The sequence below is a fragment of the Myiozetetes cayanensis genome, unplaced genomic scaffold, assembly GCF_022539395.1.
Source record: "Myiozetetes cayanensis isolate MyiCay16 unplaced genomic scaffold, myiCay2020 scf16, whole genome shotgun sequence".
In the NCBI taxonomy this organism is placed as follows: domain Eukaryota; kingdom Metazoa; phylum Chordata; class Aves; order Passeriformes; family Tyrannidae; genus Myiozetetes; species Myiozetetes cayanensis.
In genome coordinates this window covers 13395847-13419322 of record NW_026087270.1, presented here as the reverse complement: position 1 = coordinate 13419322, position 23476 = coordinate 13395847, and the positions used below count along the sequence as shown (strand labels likewise).

General features: G+C 40.7%; 1 protein-coding gene across 3 annotated transcripts in view; it reads left to right on the top strand.

Moving 5' to 3' along the window:
- The window catches only part of CDH13 (cadherin 13), a 426216-nt gene that overhangs the window by 368971 nt on the left and 33769 nt on the right, over positions 1-23476 (top strand). For all 3 annotated transcript variants that reach the window (XR_007628446.1, XM_050311304.1, XM_050311303.1), the window contains exons 9-10: positions 350-532; positions 1497-1750. Coding sequence is in view for 2 of the 3 variants with exons in the window: in XM_050311304.1 (XP_050167261.1) it covers positions 350-532; positions 1497-1750 (437 nt within the window). In the remaining variant the exon portion in view is untranslated. The remainder of the gene's footprint in view (positions 1-349; positions 533-1496; positions 1751-23476) is intronic.

Below are 23476 nucleotides of genomic sequence, written 5' to 3'. Positions count from 1 at the left end.
CCCTTGCTGGTAGAGTATGAACCTGTGCAGCATTGTGAGTATTTACATGTTTCACTTTCCATTCATATGAGATGAACTGTCTTCTTGTGATCAGACTCTCCCAAAGCTTGATTCCTATCACATCACTGCTTATCTGCCATCCATTAAGTGGAGAGCAGCTGTAATGTGCTCCCTCATATTTCATGAGTGAGAATGTATTATTTAGAGCCTATAACATTCACTTTCGGACAAGGATTCCAGCCTTCTCCTGGTGGGGTAAATAATTAATGCTGCCTTGGATATTTCCTGTCTGTGTGTGGGGTCATTAATTGAAAATAGTAACAATTTCCTCTGTGTTTTTTTTTTTTAGTTTCAAGCCACAGTGAAGGAGGGAGTCACAGGTGTAATAGTGAACTTAACTGTCGGTGACAGAGATGACCCAGTGACTGGAGCATGGAGAGCTGTCTACACCATCATCAATGGAAATCCAGGACAGAGCTTTGAGATCCACACCAATCCCCAGACTAATGAGGGAATGCTCTCAGTTGTCAAAGTAAGAACAATTTCCTTTTTTTCCTGTATTATTGCTGTAGTGTCTGTCCACTGGGTTCACTGCATAAGAGAAGGCACAGCAGGGATAAGTTATTCAAAGATATACAGTTGGCTACCAGCCCTTGTCCAAATATGTCAGAGTAACCTTATTTTCTCAGTCATAAGGACTGCCTGTTGCTGACTGATATTACCACTGTGCCTAAATAACAGCCAGATTTGCAGTAAGCACCACAATTAATAGTGAGATTTTACAACAAGGTGTTGTTTGTAGCTGAAAGGACAATTAGAATCCAAGACCCCCACTTTGTTCTCAGAGAACAAAGATGCAAATACCAGGGAATTGAGGGATATGGCTTCAGTCTGAACTGGAGAGCTGTCTTTGGTCCCACATTTCTCCAATCTCATCGAAATATTTATTACCTGTCTTTGTATGAAGATAATTCTCTGTCTCACACTTTAAAAAATTGGTCCTGGTTGATGCCTGAGCCACAATTCTCTATGTTTGACTTCTGAAGAAGCATTTTCAGTTCTTAAGACAAATGGAATGCATTTCCATGGCAGTGATTCTGATTTCAAGAAAGCAGTTGAGAAAGCAGCTGGTGTTATTGTTGTAAGTAGCTACTAAGTATGACTGATTTGCTTGCTAAGTGCATAGTACATTATAAATAACCACCTATATGTGAGAACTGAATTATGTGTGAGGTATGGCCAAAAAATAAGGATATGCTCTTGGACAGAAGGACATTTCCATCTTTTTTTAAGTCCATTATGTTCATTATGTTCAACGCACTTTAAAACTGACAGTTGTATCCTAAACTAAGCTAAGTCTAATCCTAAACTCTGACCAAGTATCAGGTGTATAATCAGGTGGATAATTCTTTCTCCTTACCAGTTTGCAGTGGGTAAAGGGAAAGTGTTAAGCACTGCCTTTGCACCTTACCCTCTGATTTTATGACATTTTACAGCCTTTAGACTACGAGATCTCGGCATTTCACACGCTGCTGATCAAGGTGGAGAACGAAGACCCTCTGATTCCAGACATAGCCTATGGCCCCAGTTCCACAGCCACAGTCCAGATCACTGTGGAGGATGTGAATGAAGGGCCAGTTTTCCACCCAAACCCAATGACGGTGACAAAGCAAGAAAACATCCCCATTGGCAGCGTGGTGCTGACGGTGAATGCCACTGACCCCGACACCCTGCAGCACCAGACCATCAGGTGAGTGCAGTGCCCTCCAGTCTTCATCCATCAGAAAGTCAGGATGTCTTTTGTGCCCAAGAATTTGCCTGCCAGTTCAGAATTACATTCAAGTTGGTTTGGCTCTGCATAGTAAGAAATTACAATTTATTTTTTTTTCCTGCAGGGGAGAGATTCAGTTTGATGAAAACACAGAACTGTATTAGACAGGGAACAATAGTTTTCCAGGTTTGGAGATTCCTGCAGTAGCACAGTTAAGTGCCACAAGCAACGAACACAGCTTTTCATAGAGTTTCAAAATTACTTTTAACCTGTTTGTTTATTCCTGTTCCTTCATGAGAGCCAAAGAAAATGTGTAAAAATAGAAAATGTGTATAGAAATGATTTCTCTGTTTCACATAGGGTTTAAATCAGTTTATGATCATTTATAATGTCCGACAGTGAAATAACAACTGTCCATCCACATTCAGGAGCTGAGAAAATACTTCCCAGTGAAAGACTGAAGCTAATGTAAGCTCAGACTTGACCTTATCCAGATAAATGAAATTAAATAATTATTATTTCTGTGCTATGATAATATAATCCCACACATGTACCATGTCACCAAAAGCAAACATAGGTATTAGATGGCACCATCATCTTATACTTTGATCCACCTGGTTTGGTCTTTTGGTTTTATATTTGCTGAGAATGAAAAATCAACCACTTTGTTCTCTAACACTTAGTTGGCTTTCTAGACAGCATTTCTCAGCTTTTGAGAACTGCAGGTTCTCTACAGGCACTACCACCAAAACCCACAGCTGGGTTAATGTTTCACCCTTACTAATTTCCCCCTGGATAGCAGTGTACAGAAAAGAGCATAAACACCTTTGTGGGAACCACTCCAAAGCTTTGCCTGAACACTGTGCACTGTCAATCCATACCACAGACATAGATTTCTCTGCTATCACAAGTTTTATTGGCAGTGATTGTGCAGTTTCTTAAAGAAAGTTTGGCACTTGCACTGTTTTACAAAAAGAAAGCTGCTGATCTGGAGGGTGTTGGTGCTGGACATGGTAAGCATTGTTAATAGCAAATGAATATTTCAGTTTTGCTCTATCAAAACCACCTTTGACTTCTACCACTGAAATATCTGAATAGCATATTGTCATTCCCCTTGTTTTCTAAATGTATTTATTTACAGAATGAATTTTTATCCTTAAGTTTAGCTTTTGCTCCAAAGATTCCTTATTTCCTTCATGTGGTCGCACGAGTTGGTGTTTATGGATGGAATTTCTGTTGCTTGCCAGATAGAGTAATATGACCCCATTATTCAGTATTATTCAGGACCTGGCTTGTTCAGGGAATAGATATTTATTTCCTTTGGGACCTGGGCTGAGTTTAAGAAACATAATTATTGAAGTTCTCCATAACTTTATGCACTTTCATAGGAGATAAGAAAATTCATATTAATTAACGTAGCAGTTGATTTTGTGATGCTAAAAGTGAAAAGCTGTGCAAATGTAAGGATTTGGTCATCAAAAAACAATCCAGAATTTATTACCTGGCATTTTCCCCTTAATCTACTGATTTTGCTGAATTTCTCCCAACGAAATTATGAGGCATATCAGTGAGTCATTTAATCCTCTTGAGTGAGTTTTAAGTATTGTGTGTAACCAGTTAAGTGACATAAACACATTTTGCAGTCCAGCACATCTCACAGCTGGCTGGGAAGGAACTCTCAAATCTTGACTATAAGTAACTCAGAATTCTCCCAGAAATTTTACTGTATCTGCATAGAGGGATGGTCATATACAGAAACTGTGTAAATGGAAGTGACTGTGTAAGTTAGAAGAGAATACTGCAAATGGAAATCTGGGAGATGGTGGAATGCATCAGGAGAGGCTAATTTGACTACCTGTAAGTCCTTTTGCTAAAATGACAGGAAAGCATAAACCAGCATTTTTAAAAGCTGCTTTTAGTACTGGCAGGTATTGTTGAGACACCTGGTTACTATCAACTAAAAAAAAAAAAAGAAGCCTCTAGGATACAAAAACAACCTCTGCAATTAAGGACAGGGTAAAACTTCATGTATAAAGACCATAACTATTCCCTGGTTGGATTCTGACTGAAACATTTTCTCCCAAGTTCCTGCAGGCAGGTGTGTGTTTAGAGCTTGGGCCAATGTCCAGGACTTTTGTGCAGCACACAAACACAAACTGCAGGGTTCTCAGGCTGTGCTGCTGTAATTGCATCAGAGTGCTTGCTGTGATTATGCTGCTAAAAGAAAGGCCAAGCAGGGACAGCACAGATTTTAAATGAGATATCACATTAAATATTAATGACCATGAGCAAGCAGTGTTTTGTCTGCAAGAAACAATGAATAGCAGATTTGTGTAGTGTGTGCTGTGTGAACAGTGTGCATCACCCCCAGCAAGGTACAGATCTGTTCAAAATGGGCAGAACAACACAGAATTAGTAATGCCGCCTTTTTTTATTATTATTATTATTATTTTCAGCCTTTTACAACTGAGACACCTCTAACTGCAGGGATATTTTTAGTTAATTTTCTATATAAAGCTCGCAGAAGGGGCTGGTGATTATTTGTAATCAGGAATTTCAGTTGCTCTGCTAGATGTAACATGATAAATGCATTTCGAAACCCATGAAAAGAGTGGAGAAACCATTTTTGCCATTGTCTGCAACTAGATTGAATTTATTCTTTGAACAATGCATATCTGAATCAGATTCAAATTACTTATCTCTGAAAAACGGGGCTTACTTTGTAAAATTTCCTAAAGACAGCTGTACTTTTGAAGCAATTTTCCTCCTTATTCTTCAGCTTGAAGTGTTTTTGCTGGCTGAGAAAGAATTTGATTTAAAGGCTCAAACAAGCTGGCAAAAAATGTTAAAAAAAATAAGACTCCAATATTCCCAAGACTCCAAAGCACAGTCCTGGAGCTCTGGCTGGAATAGCAGGGAACTTGCACAGTGTCAGCTCTTCCCTGATCTCCTCGTGGTGACATTCCAGAGGAGCTCAGGGTAGAGGTGAGGGATCACCCTGGAGATGAGGGCTGCAGGCTTGTATTGACCATGCAAATGATGAGTTTACTCTTGCTCTCAATCACCCTTGTTTAAAAGCAGGTTAACAGTGACTAGCAAAGTTGTAGAAAGGAAGGAGCAGACAGAACCACAGATTTTTCCACCTTAATGTTCATTCCACTGGGATCACTCCTGGGAAAGAACCTGTTCAAAGTGGATCACATTTCTCAGATTCATTAACCTTTTTTTTTTTTTTTTAAGTATTTAATTCTCTCTACAGTTTCCATCTTTTTTAGAATTTAAAAAAAAAAAAAAATAGAAAGAAATCCAACAGGCCCCATTTTAATTATAACCCAGCAATTTATTAATAGAACAGTAATGAAGTTTCTGAAATTTGATTTCTTAATCAGGGATCATTGTTATTTTTGTGCCAGATTTAAGAGTTTAATTTTGGGTACTTCTTCCCAACCTCTGAAATTTTAATCAGAAGTTTCAAGTGTACATGTCAATGAGAAGTTAAAGGCCAAATTTAATAACATTTTCTACCTTGGGAAATTAAAAGAAGAACCTCACTCAGAAATCCATTATTAACAGTAGATCTTAATTAAACAGTTATGCTTCTCAATATTTGTCTGTGTGAAGAGATTAGTTTCAGTATTTTTCCCTTTTTTGGATTCAACAAGTCCAGGATATTCAATAGTTAGACTTTTAACTATGTGTAAATAAGTTGTTTACTGCAATGCATTTGTAATTTTTAATTAAAGCAGTGTTGTTTTCTGGTTTCATGGCTTATCATGGCAATATATTTTTATTACCTACTGTGCTGTTGGATTTTAAATTATTTATGTAAATATATTGTTGCAGTATTTACTCTCAGTAAGCAATGTGACTCGATGCTTCAGAAATATCTTCACAAGAAAGCTTTATTATAGCTCTAAAGCACATCTAATTCATTAAGTAGAGTTAAAATGCAGTATTTGAAGAGGGAGAACTCAGAAACAGAACCCAAACCGCAGCGAGTTTCATGGGAACATGAAAGGCTGCAAAACACATCTGGAGCAATATGTGTAAATAGGGTCTATATTTGTTTGTGTGTGTCTCTGTGTGTATAATATTTATATCTGCCACCAAATCAAGCTGCCCCACGGAGTACAGGTGGCTTCTGGAAGCACAGGGCCATTGACTTGGTGTTGAGGTCTTAGCTGTGGGGATTTAAAAGCTGATTTTTTGTGCTTGGAAGTTGACATCCTTTGATTTGATTCTGGTCTCCTTTATATCAGCGTGTCATTAATTTCGTGCAATTGCACGAATATGAAATCAGTAAATCCCCATTTGTTTGAGAGTTGTCATTTCAGGTTAGGGCAGCCTGTGATGGATCCAGCTTCCCAGCAGGACTTGGGTTATCCTGGATGTTGGAGTGCTGTGGCACTGCCATTGCACTGCCTGTGTGTCCCATAGCTCTGCTGCTCTGGAAATGGGAGCAAAGTAATTTATTATGGTCAGCCTTTCCAAATAACAGCTCCTGATCTATTCTGGAAGGTGGATAGGCTCTGTTTCTCTTTATATAAAGTGCATTTCTCTATACTGCAAAAAACTAAGTGTATATTTTAATGAGGCTTCATCCAGCACCATCACACCAAGGGAGTGAGGCTGAACCCAAGTGAATTCAGTGATCATGTTTGTTATTTGTCATTTCTCACTGAACAATGGACTGGCCATTGCCTTTGGGAATGGAAATTTCTACTACTGGGCCACATTTTGCTTTAGATTAGATCATCCTGTCTTTGGGGTTGGGGCCTAGGGAGTTGTGGGAAGTCATATTGGAAATATTCCAAACTCTAGTTGGAGGCGACCATGACCTGTATACTCCTTGTCATAAACAACAACAACAACAAAGGCTGCCTAAAATTCTTCAAAATAGCTCTGAAAGTACACTGAAGCAGGATTTGTAGTTCAGTGAGTTTCTCCCAAATCTCAAATGGCTGAGAAAACGAAGGAGAATTCGCTGGACAAAGCAAGTTTTGCTGTTGTTGCCTTTTCTTTGCTGCCAATCACCACCCTTACAAGCAGTGAATATACAAGCCATGAAGAGCAAAGACAATTCAAAAAACCCTTTTCATGGCTCTTGCCAGGATTTTTTTTCAGAGATCCTGAACCCCCTCTGAACAAGGATGAGGCTTCACATCACATTGCTCACAAACACTTAAGGGATCAATTTTGCATACTTTCTTGTACATCAAGCCTTTTTAAAGCACTTTTGTTGCTGGTGGAGGTCAATAAACTTGCTTTTTGGGATACACTGCAATCACTTACAAAAGTACTCTATAATGAGAAAGGGATAGGAAGTCTTAAAGAGCGAATGCTTAGGAAGTAACACACTTAGTCATTGTTAAATATGTCTCCTAGAGTCTGAAGGACTTGTCTTTGATTCCTAACAACGGGAGATTTGTTTTCCTTGTGCAGACAGAAGAATAGTCCCATTGTTATAAATGAACGGCTGAGCCGTGCTCTCAGCATGCAGCACCAGAGTTTTTCACTGTAACTTACACCCAGGAGCATCTCGAGTTGGCTCTGCAGTTTTATTTATGGCCTGCCTGAACCAGCCACTGGGAATTTGTAGCATCTCTGCATCTGAAGTTGCCGTGTGTTGGACAGCGCGCGTTGTTTTTCTCTTCATTCCTCTTTTTTAAGTTGGATGGAAAGGCAGGGAGAGAGGGAATCTGCTTGAAGCAAAAGAAGGTTTTTTTTCCACTTCTGTCTTTGTTAAACCTGAAAGACAGAGAGGCTGACTCTAGGGAGCTGCAAGTATTGGGGTATCCAGCAAGCAGTGCCACAAAAGGAGAGATTTAATCAGTTCTGAAAGAAAGAACTTGGCCAATTCCTTCATGTTACGCAACTGCCACCTGTAATTGCAGCTACTCACTGGTGAACCAGTGTTCTACACAGCAGTCTTTTTACTCAAACTGCTCCTTGAAGGTGTTGATTACTGTCTGAGTAGGTAATTAGTGTGATGTTTACATTTTATTATCATAATACTAATATCTGAAGGGGAAAACTAGTGGAAAACAAGCATTGCCCTTTTTATTATTATTTTTTTTTATTTTAGTCCTTGTTTGACCAAACTGACTTCCACTGTTTGTTTACTGAACAAAGTAAACAACCCCTCTTTCCCTATACAGAAAATTCTTTAGGCCAACAACAGGATGGGAAAGAAGCAAAATTGTTTCTGGAGTGCTGCTGTACCTCCTTTATCCTCCTCTCATACTCAAAATCACACTGATGTAACTCTGGAAGGGTGAAAATGGCTCAGCAGTAAAATCAGGCCCCATTTTTCCTGTCTAGAAAATGATTTGCAGCTGGCCAGCACTGTGTGGATTCACAGAGGCTCAAGGAATGTGAAGGAAGAAACTGGTAAAAAAAAAAAAAAAAAAAACTCAGGTGGGAGCTACTGAGATGAGACTGAAGAGAATAAATGACTGGAATTAAATCTCACTGCTGAGAGAATTGAAATGTCTGGCAAGCCTGGAATGCAGGTCCTCCAAAAGCTGTGGACAGCATGTGATGCTGACCGCTCAGGAAAGGCAGTTTCATCTCTGTCAGCTTCGATACCTGAGCTGTAGAGTACCAGGACATGCTTTTCCCCAGAGCTGTGAACAGATGTTGATAGTCTGGCTCCCAAACTCTGTTATTCAGTCCCTTTGTTACTCACAGGCTTGCTTAATTTACAGCCAGCCTGTCAGCACCTCCCTGTTCGCTCTGTGGAGGGTCCCTGGGAGTCCTTAATTGCTGCTCGTGGTGTCTCTCAGAGAGCTGAACACCTCCAAGTCTCCCCCAATGTTTCTTTTTGCACTCTTTTTACTGATATTCTCTGTGTTGGGGCAGATATTTGACCTTTTTTTTCCTTGTCTGCTTTTGTACCTCCTAATTTTTAGTGCCTGAGGCCAAGCCCAGCTCACGGTGGGTGCTGAGCTTTGTTGTGCTGGATTTTGCTTTGCAGGGACAGGGGGAGCTCCCACACCGGCCTTATCGATGATAACATCTTGTCTGACTTCCTTCCTTTCCTTTCCTAGCAGTTGTCAAGGTTTGGGGGAAGGATAAAGGTGAATAAAAAGGTTGGTATAGCATCTACTTGCTTACCCTTTCCTGGTAGAAAAGAAGGCAGAGCAGAGAGGAGATTCTCACCCAGGCTCAGTGAGGCAGTTCCTGGAGAGCAGTGTCCCTTTCCTGAAGAAAAAAAGCATGAATCCCTCTCTCTTTGACTGGTCTCTGAACCAGCAGAAGTGTCTGAATTAAATTATTAAAGACCTGAAGCAAGGGGCCAAGGGATTCTCAATCCACAGTTCATAGTTTTGCCCAAAACCCAGCTACCTGAAGCTACACTCCATCACTCCTGACAGTGCTTGTCACGAGATCCTCTTCTTGAAATTTTCTGCTGCTCTATCCTGTTGGCATAAATCATGCTTAATATGTTGATATTAAAGCTATAGATGACAGCATTGAAAATCTGTGCTTCCATGAAATCAAATAAGCCACTGTAACCTATTTTAAGTTCCCTTGCTATTACCTTAAGAATCCTGAATTCTTGATTAATAAGGATGAATGTAACATTTAAGGGGAGTTTAATTAGACCCTCTGTCTTTATCCTGCATAACAATATTATGCCACATTATGATTTCAACCATGTCAGCACTCAGAATGAATGCCTGTGAACTGTGAAATTATAGGGCACATTTTTCATGTCACCGACTAAACAATATTGCAGATCTTCTTGAGAAATATGACAATAGGATCTATCAGTCACAAGTTATGCTTGCAGTGGAAGTCAGATCTTGACAATAACTCACTTTGTCATTACTGTTCTCTTCTAGTTTCAGAAAAGGCAGGATTTTGCCTCTGGAAGAAGTAAAGAGTGTCTTGATTATAATAAGTTAGCTATCAAGTTTGAGGACACTGTGTGAGGAGTCGTGTTGACAGGGAATGGGGAGGTAGGAATTTTTCTTAATATTTTAAAGTCATTGAATTCTGAGTCCCACTCAGCCACATCTGGGAATGTCTGTGTGGAGTTACAGCGTTCAGTGGTGCTTTGATAGAAATTTATTTGGACTGTTAAAATGTATAATTAGAGCTCCAGTGACCAGTGGTATTTTGTATGAAGGCAAAAGCTGGCAAAACCAAGCACTGAAATCAAAGTTTTTCCAGGAAAATTGATGATGTATCTAGGCCTGAATCCTGTCATGGAGACCGAGTATCTAATTAAGCAATTCAGCACTTCTGTCTCTAAAGCAGGTATAGATCTTGGATGGCACCAGAGCAGATGTTGTCTGGGACATTGTGGCTATATTTCATTAATCTGCCATCTCCAGAATAAGGACAGAATAAACCATAGACACCCCCAGTTCAGTGGTGAAATTCCCAGTGAACCTGGGAGTGGGTTTTCACCTCGGAGCAGGAGCTTTCCCAGATGCACAAACTGCTGTTGTTTGTTTACAGCCAGTGCTCAACTGCAAGACACCCCCTCGCCTGTGCATTTCGAGGCATAAAGACCCATCTTCTTTCAGGCTCACAGATGGTTATTCCTGGAGTGGAATTGAAGTTCAGTGAAGAAAGTGTCAGAAGGTTTAAGCACTCATTTTTACTAAATGGAGCTCTGCAAAGTTACTGTAATGGGAAAAACGCCTTGCAGAGTTCAACGGGAATTTTTCTATTAACTTGGTAATAAGGATGCCAATTTCTGTGAAGGAGTTTCTGAGTAAGAGTGAAATTATGCACTTTATTAAGCAGCAGTAAGCCTGCAGATCCATTCTGGGCTCAAATGTGAATTGCTAGGGACTAACTTTGTCCTAATTTTATGACCAGTGTGCTCTAGGTAAATATACCTACAGAGACATCCATGCCCACTGTACACACAGCTGGATAATTATTATCCATGGGATCCCTTGGGTGGTAGTTAACATCACATCACCTCGAAGATACTAATCTGTCTCCCCCAGATTTCATTGAATACTCCACACCCTGAAGAATCTTTACACATTTACCTATTTTAAGGGGCCTGTCAGAGTATCGTTTCCTCTTTTTCCCTTCAGGTGGGAGATTTCCAATAGAATTGTGCCTGCCTAAGGCCCAGCCTCTCTGGAGATTCAGCCCTGGGTCTGTTGGAAGCATTTTAAACATGGAAAACAAATGCAGTCCCTGAGTTTATCTGATAATGCTTCAGGGCTAAACCAAGAAATGCTGGTATTAGTAGTGAACAAGGTGTGCAGCTTCAAAATGGAGCACTCAAACATTGCTCCTGGCCCTGGAATTTTCTGAGTTATTAACTAGTGTTTAAGACAGATTTTAGTAGAGAAAGAAAACAGCAGTTTTCTGTATCTCCATAACTGTAGTCCTTTGAATTAGTCCTTCTTTAAGCAGTTAGGTGAGTTTTTTCATTACACCTTCTGACATTTCAGGAAAATAATAGCAGATTCTTTTAGTTTTGCAGTTCTTGAGGCTTCCATTTTTTGTCTGTCAAATCAAAACACTAAAATTGATCCCACAGAGATGCTCTGGGCCTGCATTGAAAGTGCCTGGGAAAACACTCAGATTCCAAATGACACAGGAAAAGTGTATTAGAAGCTTAATTCTTGGGCATCCAATCGAGGGTTAAAGAGCATGGAGTAACTAAGATATAATAGTTAATAAAAGCATAGGAGAGGAGTAAATACCTTTGATTCACAGAGCACTGTATCTTGTGTGCACTGAATGCAACAGATATCAAGCAGAAAATAAAACTATATATGACTAAATAGTGGAATACTTTTGATAAAGTATTTACCTCGTTGGTCCCACACTGCAGTCAGGCAAGGCCTGGAGAGAAAGTTTATCAGCAACTGTCAGCGTGGTAAATTAAGGTTAAACAAACAACTGTAAATCTTCCATTTCCTGTCTTTTCAGTGCTTAATCCCCATAGCATCTAATGAAAGCTCTTTTTGTGTCATAAATGAGTACTTATGTGGAGCTTTCCCCTCTAACCTGTTCACATTTTCCATCATTGGCCAGCAGATTTCTTAAATGACACGCATTTGTCACGTTGCTTAATGTGTGTCTGGAAGGGGCTTGGCTGTTATGATGATGAACATGATATAAAAATTGTGCTGTGCAGAGAAGATTTGTTGTAGGCTGTGCATCAGAGCCAGCATTCAGATGCACACAGGATATTCAGCAAGAAAATGCTTTCTAACCTGAAAAGAGATATTACTGAGACTTCTTCAGTGTGAACTCACCTTTTAGCAAGCAAAGGATAGTTTTCCTGTAAACAATATACTTTAAATTTTTATTTCCTTGAAAAACACAGGGGTTTTTTATTATGTTAAAATGTATATGAAAGGGCCATTTTCTCAACCCTGCCACATCTTGTGATGTGCCTTTCAAAATATCTGGTAAAATTTCATTTTGTTCAGCGTTCTCTGCCTATATTTACATGTGCAAGGACAAATCTGCTCTGCAGTAACATCAGTTAGACCAGGGATGTTACAATGAATACCCCAAGTGGATATGACAGAGTGTACAATCTGACTTCTAATGTTCTTGTTCAACAAGTGAAAAGTAGTGTTTTGTTCTCTATCACCCCTTAGATGTCAGATGATTCCTACGGGCAGAAAGGGACAGAGAGAGGGGGGAATTCAGCACAGCAACCTGTAACAAATGTAACAGCCTACCCTTGATGACATGACAAATAAAACACTTAAGATATGGTTATACACAACCTTGAAAACACGAGAGTAAGAGGGACATCTTTGCATTTTAAAGTGCGTTTGGACACCCTGAGTGCCTGAGAATCTGATTCATGGGGGTTGGAAAAGGTAAATCACGCTTGCCTGTTCATTCATCGTGGTCGTCGCAGACAGTGAGTTAGGCAAACAAAAGACACTGCCCAAAAATAAAGGAAAAGATGTGACACGATATCACACATTGCTCCAGATTCAGGGTTAGAAAGTGGTTGCGTGTTTTTGGTATAGTTCAGTGTAATCAGCCAAATAAAACTCAGATAGGTGATTCCTAAGTACTACAAAAAGAATGAAGTAGAATTAATTAAGTTCCTTCTGTAAGAACTGCACCCATGAAGAACAGAGTTTATTTAAAATCAGATGGGGAAAAACAAACAAACAAACAAAAAAACACTTAGTTTGAGTTATTATTAACCAGGAATAAGTTAACCATTTTCTTCATATTATCAGGTGGTAGTGTAATTTTTTCTTGAATCTTATATATTCACATCATCAAATATGCTACTAAATTTCTCACCTACCCCTTCCTTTTTTTTTTTTTTTTTTTGGTTAATGAATGCTACAAGGTTGGAAAGTATTTTCACTCCGTGGGTATTAATTCTTTTGAACTACATAACTATACAAAAGCATCAGGACAGTCTATTTTCCTGTCATGAATACAATGTTTTTTAAACAAAGCTAAACAAGAGAACTGAAAGGAAAATCACCTTAATTTTTACAATATTAATAGCAGAGTGACATATTTTATTTCCTGCGCTGTCCTATAGAGGATTCAGATTTCATAATAGATGCTTAGTGGATTAAATAGGGAACAAGGAGTTAACTAACTCCTAACTGACTCGTTGGTTGGCATCCAACTGTGACCAAAATAATTCTGATTTGATTCTTTTTTCATTCTAATATGGCTTGACTGGATTTGGAGCTCCACATATCTGCTCCCTAGAGGTAACAATCACCAAGACAACATGAAGGGCTTGAGCCTGGATAAGCCTTTCATTCTCCATCTCCTCTTTCCATTGTCTTGTCCAGCATTGGAACAGGACATTGGTGGGCAGTGAACACTCCCTGGAAGTGTTCAAAAAATGTGTAGGTGTGTCACTTGGGGACATGGGTTAGTGGTGGGCTTGGTAGTGCTGGGTTAATGGCTGGACTTGATGATCCCAGACATCTTTTCCATCCTTAACAATTCTTTGACTCTATATACGAGCAGTAATTTGAATTTACAGCACATCGCTCTGCTTCTGTCGAGCTGCCTCCCTCAGGGACCCAGTGGGGGGACAGGGAAGAGATGTGGTGGCATTCTGTTGGTTTAGAGCTGGTAGAGATGTCCTGGTGGAGACAGGAGATGTGTCAGTGAAACCCTCCTGCCCACAGGAGCAGAGTTAGTGGGGGGGTGTGAGTGTGTGTGCTGGGTGTGTAACAGGGGCTGGGGGCTGATGAGACCCCAGGCTGTGACAGGATGAGCAGCAAGTGGCTCTGCAGGAGGCAGAAGAGGCTGAGGTGATGCTGCTGAGGGGTCACACAGCTCTCCCCACTGAACAAACCCTCTGAGAGATGTCAGGTATTAGTCCAGTTGTTGCTGTGAACATGAAGCATCCTTCGGGGGTTCAGCTCCACACTCAGCAAAGACTCCAGTAATGGCTCAGGCACTGCTATAATGCGAGAAAAATACAAGATTTAAGCCAGGTTTTGCCTGGATCTGGTTCAGTCCAAGTCCCAGGATCAGTGTTTCCCTATTACTTCAGTGAAGTCTGGATTCCAACATGGATATTTGCCCCTCAAGATTATGCCGGTCAACTACATGAAAACACATTTATAATCAGAGGATTAGCAACCAGTATCTCACCCAAATGAGTGTCTGAAGGGAAACCTGCACCAGCAGCTGTTTTATAGCTGGCTGTCCCATCCGTGTTTGAAGAGCTGGGGGACAGTGCTGTGTGTCTGACAGGGAAAGGGGAGGGAAGGAGCAGGACCGGGGCTGTTTCTCCCACTGGGCCCTCACTGCAAAGTGCCAGGAAACTCAGAGGCTTTTCTAAGTCAGCAGAACATTATTGCTCTCCCATCATCTCTGTGTTACAGCCTTGCCTTGGAAATAGCTGAATCTCACAAATGAGCCCTGTGCGAGCTCAGCCAGCTCGGAAGGGCCCAGCTCTGTCAGCACAGGAAACTATTTCGATTGCTTTTCTGGCAGGATCAGCTTCTTCACAGATTTTCTTTCTGAATTGCTACTTCATGCACAGTCAATTTATTGTGTGTTAAATTTCATCCTTTCTTATGCTACCCCGTTTTTTCTTTGTCTTTTGTTGCTAAGCTAAGAAAAAGCGAAATACTTATGCTGGTTCATCACAATAAGTACACTTTTATACACTTTTTTTTTTTTGGCTGACATACCCAATATAATCAGGGGAGTCCTTTCTTGTTTGTTTTCTTGAAAGAAAAAATCTTATGGAATAAGGACCCAGGTCTCAAGTAACTTTGTTTGAAGTATGTGGTCTTTATAACTAAGGTTTTGTTACTGAGGAGTGATAAAATTGTCACATGGTGGATATCACTGGGTCTGTCCTTTGCTGTGGTGATGTGTTTGTTGCTCCTCTGGCAACAGGGAGAATGGCCTGTGGTACTTCTAGACTTCAGTATTAATTATTTTCAGAGTGACAAGGTGTTATTCCCCATCTGTGGGACAACCCAGTCCCAGTACCTTCCAGATTTACCCTGGACTGTAATTCTTTGAAAGTTAGGATGAGAAAAGGCAACAAAAGAGGCAAGAGAGTGTGCAGCTGAGGCAGTGCCCAGGGGTGCCTACAACCTAACCTCTGCCTTGAGGCATCAGTGTCACAAGGGCTTTGGACTGGACCTAAACCCTGTGCTAAAATGATTAATCAGCACATTCACCACCCTCTTCCCTCTTGGAAATTAATCTGCAGAAATGTGAATCCCTTCCTTCCTTGTAAGAGATGAGTCCCAGAGTTAATAATGGCCAGGGCAGGAACTTGGGGGTATGTTTGGATCCCACAGGCTCTGGATGCAAACCCCTGCTGGAGCCTGCTCGCAGCTCCCCTGCCCTTTTGGGAGGTACCTCCAGGCAAGGGGGTTTTCTTTGTGACTTTAAAATTAGCCAGGGCAAAAGGGAGTTTTTATGGAAGCTGGCAGAAGCGACCCCTTGCTGGGCCCAGCCAGCTGCTGGCAGTGGGATCCAGTCCAGGGGAGCTGTATTGATCCAGACAGACTAATCCTCTCAGTGGTGAGCCACTTCTCACCTCTCCTCTGCCCATCCCTGGGTAAAAAAGAACTCCTGGAATCTGCAGAAATGTGCTGTTTCATGGCTGTGTTCAATAGTGACATTTCAGCAGCGAATCTGCTGGGCTCTTATAAAAATTTCCCTGCTTTTCAAGAGCTACCAGGACCCCTGACTGAACAGGGAAAGCAGCAAAGGGATTTTGCAGTGGGAGCAGCTGCCTCTGCTGGAAGAACAGGCACAAAGAACCGGCATGTGCAGAAACTTTGATGGAGTTTTACTGCCAAAAACCTTTTCTGGGTAGTTTATAAAAGAACCTCCAGCTCGTCTGACGTTGATTAGTTTTTGAGGCACAATTGTTACGACGAGAAAACTTTTACTGATTTGCATGTGTTGACAATTATTCTAACAGTAACAACCTGATTATAGCAGTGTGTTAGTCCCAGATATGGTGTATTATTCCCTAGCTTTAGGAATAATTCAGATAGTTATAGCCTCTGGGTTCATTTAACCATAGCCCTAATCACTTCTGATTAAAAAATACATAAATGAGGTTTTGGATTTTTGTTTTTTGTTGTTGTTACACCTCAGCTTTTAGGATTTTCTTGCCCTGAAGGGAAAGAAAGAAGAAAATTAGATTTCAGTATAAAGAAATGTTTGTAAGACTGTACAATAATAACAAGAAAATATTTTCCTTTTCAGAATATTTTATTTAACTGCCTCATTACTGCAATTTTATTATCTTCATTTGATTAATTGCTGTAGGTTTTGGGTCTGGGTTTATTTTGTTATTCCAGTTGCAATGTTACTTTCTCCATGTTTACCAAGGGGCTTACTCCCATTACTTCTGCACACAAATAACTAATTAGTCAACCATTTTCTCATCTGACATTTCTCAGTGGCAGGGGACTAAAAACTAAATTTCATCTAATTTTTCATTCTGTTTTGATCCTATCACTGTAGACAGAGCATTGCCATGAAAGCCAGCCTGCTAAATCCCCCATGTGACAAGCAAAATAAAGCTGGGCTGAGGAATCTTTCAGCTCAGATGGTGAGACGAGGTGCAGAGCTTAGAAGTGCCCTGCAGATGGAAACAGAAGCAAACACCGGCTGTAGTGTGGTCACAACCTGCAAACTGTTCCCTCAGGGCACTGGAACCACTTCCAGGGATGAAGTTTGGGAGATCAGAGCCCGGCAGCCCCTCCCCACCCCAGGCTGGTGCATCAACAGTGATTTTATAACCCCAATTTCCACTGCTCCCACTAACTGTGTGAGCAGCAGGAGGCAATGGTGGGTCTGTAGTGATCTGCCATATAAAACATATATAATATATATTTATAAGCCATATACAATATACATTTATATTTTTATAAATATCATAAAATCACAGAATGATTTGGTATGGAAGCTCATCTTGTTCTACCCCCTGCCACGGTCAGGGACACCTCCCACTAGACCAGGTTGCTCCAACCCCGTCCAACCTGGCCTCGAACGCTTCCAGTTAACGCAGTCAACTGCAAAATTAATTGAAGTAAGAATTTTTTCGTTATTTTTGTTTGTTTGTTTGTTTGTTTAAAGCAAAACAATTCCTGCCAAGACTTGTTGCCTATAGAAAATATACTTTTAGGGAGAGAGGGGTTTAATTTATTAATTCTAGATGATTTTTTAATTATGATTTTAAATATTAATTTACTATTGTCGACTAGAATTAGAATATCAGAATGTTTCTAAGTGTCACTGTATATTTGTATAGACCAAGTAGTGCTGAGTTCCCACTTTATTGTTTTGTTTGCCTTTTTAAATATGTTCTATCAAAAACATATAATTTCAGTTGTAAAAAGCAGTTTTTAAAAAAGCTGAAGTATTTCTGAAAAATCTGTATTACACTTTGAGCAGACTTTCCTGTGACTTATTGACCTAAGACAGATGCCAGTGGAAAGGCTGTAAGAGCCAAGTTGTCTTGCAAAGCAAAGGGCAGACTCCTTTTCTTGCTAGAAATATCTATTTCTTAGCCATAAACTGACAGGGTGACTGAAAGAAGGCAGCTCAAATGGAAGCTTTTTTCTAGAGAATGTTTATACAGTTTTAATAAAAGCTACTGATATTCAGTGGTGTGCTCAGCCCTGATGTACCACAGCATTCCTGCCCTGGTTCCTTGGAAATGCACATTTCTGTAGTGCAAGCTGAAATGTTTTGGGTTTTTCTAACTATTAAATACACTGTTTGAATCAATAGAAAACTGATATTAGCAACAAATATCTGACCAAAACATGAATGTGTGTAAATCTTAAACCTTAATAAGCAACGTATCAACCTCGTGCGGCCCCGCTGAGTTTCGGAGCAGCCCAGTCCTTTGCACACCCTAAGGACGTGCCTGTGCTTTGGGGAGGATTATTGCACTATTCCAGTGCCAGACTGGCACTGAGCCAGGGAGCTGGGATGCCTTTTCAGATGGGATTAGCATAAAGCACAGGCAGGTTTAACTCTGTCCATAAACTCCTGGAAACTTGAGCGGCACTGCGGGGTTGCCCAGGAAGAAGCTGCTTCAGGGAGTTCCTCCAGAGCCTGTCGTGCCCTGCCTGCAGAGCTGAGCCAGGCACTGGTGCAGAGCTAATGGATTCACCCTGGGATGTGTCCAGGTTATCAGAGGAACATGAATTTTCTGTGACCAAAAATGCACAGAGTCACTTGTGGCACAACGCTGATGGGGATTTTAATTTATTTTTTTAAATTGTACTCTAAGTTGACATTTCCAGCCTGTGAAAATACAGACGGTCTGCAAGCCCATAAATCTGTTCCACGAAGCTGAAAAATGGCTCTTACATAAATCCTTAATCTTCAGTAAGTTTAAAAATGCATCTGACCTAACACCTTTCTCAATAGTGTTGTCGGAAAATGTGATTTATTTCAAGCTTTAGATTTTGTTAATGATCTAGTTATTCTGATTAATAATAGTATGTATTTCAGTTAAATCTGGGGGTTTTATATAATCTAGCCCAAGTAATTTTAGCACCTCTAAATCTCTGCAGGAGGGCATTGCAGGAGGTATTTCACAGCCTGTTGCACATGTAGCATATAGTCACACTTTTAGCACCAGCATTTCAATCCAAACTCAAATCCATCCATTTTATATGATCATATTTTTAATGGTATAGAGGACTAACTAGCTTGGCTTGCCAGCTGTAGTGTGCAAGTCAAATATGGGGACTGGGGAGTGCAAACAGCTGACAGTTTAGATTTTATTTTCCTTTCTGACTTTTGAACAGCATCTTTTGAAGTTTGTCCTAACTCTGTGTTCATAGAGCATGTTTACCAGGATATGTTTATGTCAAGGTTTAGGACAGACAGGAGGTTTAAGATTCTCAACAGATCTTGAAAGCGGTCAGTGATGATCTCCAGTGGTTCCTTCCAATCCCAATCGTTCCGTGATTCTGTGGAATCACAAACATAGACACACAGAAGACAGTTTGTGAAAGCCTTGAGGATCAGGAATCCCACAATGTCCATGCAGACAACCGGCAGAAAAAGATCTGAAAAAGCCCTTTAGTGTGCTGTCAGTACTGCTCCCTTTATCCCTTCTCCTATAACCTGTATAACCTGGCCTGGAGTTTTTGAGGTGACTGAATGCTTACATTTTGTCCCAGTAATACCCTCTGATGAGGCACTTGTGCTCCTGTTCTCCCTGTGCTATGAAATCCTTTTCATCCTCAGCTGCAATGGAAATGTTTTATTAAGCAGTGGCTGCAGCATGAGGGACAGATATCAGGGTTAGCTCTAACTTGGCAGTACCAGCAGCAGGCTGTTATTGATAGCACCGTGCTTAATGCAGGATTTTTTTTCCCTACAATTCATATTACAGAGGTGATAAGAAAAATGCTGCAGCTGAAGAATCAGCTCAGCTGGCTGAGTAGGGTCATAAAGCAATAAAGGTGTATTTGGGTGTCCAAACAGGAAAGTACATGAGGAAGAAATACTGAAAGGAGGTATGAAAATAACTGCTTCCTGGGAGTGGAGTGTAAGCTGCTGTGATGAGCTAAATGTGAATCTTACCTCTCTGTTTCATGGCCAGAGTGTTTTGGTGGTGTCTGGAGTTCAGTTATTTCCAACAATGCCTCCCTTCTGTGTTTAAAACATGTTTTGTCACCCTAAACACAAGAACCATGGATGATGTGTTACTGACCTGTACAACATTGTGTTTAGGGCCTGCAGAAGTTTTTAGGCAGTAGCTTTATATCTGGGTATAAAATGGAATGCAGACCTGTATATTCTCTTGCTCCTCAAAATTAATGCATTTTATTAATCCACATTGCTTTTCAATATCTGAATAAAACTGAATCATAGAATAATAGAATGGTTTGTGTTGGAAGAGCCATTAAAGACCACCTCATTCCAATCCTCCCACTAGACCAGGATGCTCAGTGACCCATCCAACCTGTCCTTGGAAAGTGAAAAACTACAACTGCTCCAACATTCTTCCAAAGGCTTTAATGCCACAAACATTTTAAAACTAACAAAAACCAGTCTTGGAAGTTGCATAAAAACATCTTTACAAAATCAAATGTCAATATAGTTACAGAACATTAGCTGTAATATACATTAGAGAATTGCTATTATTGTTTTCATTCCACATGGGATGGCAATTAGAGACCCAGCTGTGCAAGGCTGGGAATATACACATATGAAAGGCAAGTTGCTCTCTCCAAAGCTTATAACCTCCACCAGCATGGGAGCAGGAATACCTTTGTTATCACATAACCAAATAGCAGAAAAAATTGCTGTGTGTCATCATTAATGAGCGTGGAGTGTGTTTCAGCTGGAGAATTGCTGTGCTGCAATAAGGTTCCCTCTCTGCTCTTCCTGGTGCCATATGCTGCCATAATTAGTGCAGGCAAAAGGTAATGAGAGCACAGTGGAGAAGAGGGAGCTCGATGAGAAGCAGGTTGATCTCTAAAGCTCTGCATTATGTCATCCCCACATAAAGCACGATGCAGTTTTAACCCAGATTTTTAGTGTTGCTCTTATATTTTGGGAAGTTTTCCTGCCTTTGAGAGCCCCCATTACTTACCCAGTGTGTGTATTTATGCTGTAATTGCTGCACTGTTCTCTCACAAATACCTGTGAAGCTTTTTCCAGAGGTAGTCACTCTTGGTTTTTCGGTGGGACTTTATATAATGAGATAAAACTCATATTGGTTTGATTTAAAGATTACAGAATGTCTGTATCTAGAGATTTTTTTCATTCAGAGGCAGAAGGGCGTTCTCATGCTGAGCTCACAGTCATACAAAGTTACCTTCTCCACTCTCCTTTCGCTTGAATCACTCATGAAAAATTTCAGGTGCTGTCATTACATGTTCCAGTGCCAGAAGGAGCAAGGATTCCTGATGTGGATAATGTGAAGGCTTTTCATTCCAAATGCAAACGTGGAGCTATACTTGGGTGAAATATTGGCTCTGGTCAACTGGTAGTTTAAACTTAGGTCAGTGGGACCAGGATCCCTGAAAGGAACAAGTGTGAATTGGATATCTAGTGTATGGAAAAGCTTTGTTGTATTTCTGATATTGACTCTTGCCAGAGTGAAATGCTATGAAAATGGTTACTATCAATATCCTATCATAGAATCACAAGAATGGTTTGGGGTAGAAGGGACCTTAAAGATCACCTCGTTCCAACTCCCTGCCGTGGTGGGTTGACACTTTCAGACTTGCCCCAGACCTCAAAGTAAACACACACATATAAATGCGTGTATCACAGAGAACAGGACATTTTTACTCCTCTTGGTATTTAACTCTATTTTAAACATTGCTTAAAAAGAATTAAGGAGATAGGCAATTTAGATGTGAAAATTTAGATAGAAAATGCCAGTAAATATCTTGCTGCATCTTTAGAAAGCCATTCAAATATTCTTTTCTATTTTGTCTGTCTCGGAACTTTTGATGTCCCTCATTGCTATGTGTTCTAGGCCTTTTGCAATGATTTACAGATTTTATCCCTTTAACAGCTTTTCAAGGCAGGAATACATCCTCACTGCTTTAAAGATGAGTTGAGGATGTAGTATGAATTAAAGACTTGCCTAATTCCACTGTGACAGAGCTGGGACTCAACATTCCAATGTCTGAGTCCCAGCTCAGCCAGACCAGCCGTGCTCAGCACCCCCAGTGTCAGCTCGCTGCCTGCAGTCTGCTCTGGTACCAAAGCCTAACTAGAGAGTCACACAAATAATTTATGGGGGCAGTGCCACTGCAGCACTTCTTTCCTGTTGTGGGTTCTGGTGGAGCGGTCCCTGCAGGCCATGGCTCGAGCACTCTCCAGATCTACCAGGCTGAACCCCCCACCACTGACAAGCCTGACAGAATTGCTACCCTTACCTCTGGTCAGTGCTGCACACCAGACTGGCTCAGATGTGTCATTCAGCACAGATGTGGCACTGCTTCATTTTGCCTTCCTTCTCTTTCTGTCACAGCATAAGAGCCAAGACCCCTTGACTCAACACGGGAAAAGTCTGGCAATTCCCAAGCTCTGGAAGCCCTTGCCAGGAGCAGCATCTGACTGTGCCTGGCTGCTGTCCTGTGACACCCTGGGCTATTGCACTGTTGGCTGGGAAATCCTTTCTGTGGCTGTGGCTCTGCTGAGGTTTCTGTGTCCATGTTATCACCACTGTTGTGTGTAATGATCTTTTTGCTAATCAAGCTGTAGCCACCAGCACCGTGCACGTCTGTGAGCAGCTCCAGGAGCTGTTCTCTGAATTATCTCCCTCTGTCGCTATTTATAAATTTTAAATCATTTCCATATATTTGCTACTTCATTTTAGTCCTGCACCAAACAGGCCAAGTGCATACTTTGGTTCATGTCCTCTTGTTTTTCATCTACAACCTCTCTGCGTCTCTTTGTAGGCCTTTATTTCATTGTGGGTTTGGTTTTTTGTTTTTTAAATTTTAAACCATGCCAACAGCTTACAGTTCCCAAGGGCTTGTATGACAACAGGGTAGGGGCAAGAGGGTGTGACAGATTTTGGCTGTGACCTCCTTGCACTAGGTTATTGTCCTTGCAATAGCTTTAAGCCAGATATTGCAAAGAAAGCAGCACAAACAATTCCCTCAGACTGGAACTCATCTGCTGCAATGTTTAAATATATACCTTAAATAAAGTCCACAAGCAGCACTGAATCTCACTATTGCAATGGAGAATGAGACAAAAATAGGCAGTAATTGGCACAGCAGAGAGCAGAGTTCTGTACACGTCCCTCCAGAGGTATCAGAGTGCTTAGGATTGAGACGACCGAGCAGGTACACGCAGGCAGGTAAGTTCATGTTTAACCACCCAAAAAAAGGTCTGATTTTCAAAACTGCTGTGCAATCAGCAGATCCCACTAAAGTCAGAAGTGAGAAGTGAATCTTTGTATTCTATACTTCTATTTTTACAGTGGTTTTTCTGTAATGGGTCTATTCTAAACCTGTTGCTAGCAGAGCCCTCAAAAAATGGAACAAAGAACAATCATGTTAGCTGTACTGCAATATGCTCCTACAATAAGTAAAAAATGTGGTGGGAAAGACAAAGTACTACTTTTACAATATCCTGTGCCAAATCACAGGTTATACAATTCAGTTTTTTATTTGCACAGCCAACAGTGCTTTGTAGAGCAATCAGGGAAGATAATACAATCCATTTTACATTCTCATTACTTTAGAAGTGTTGAATCTTCTGAAATTGTTTCAGGGTTAATTGAGA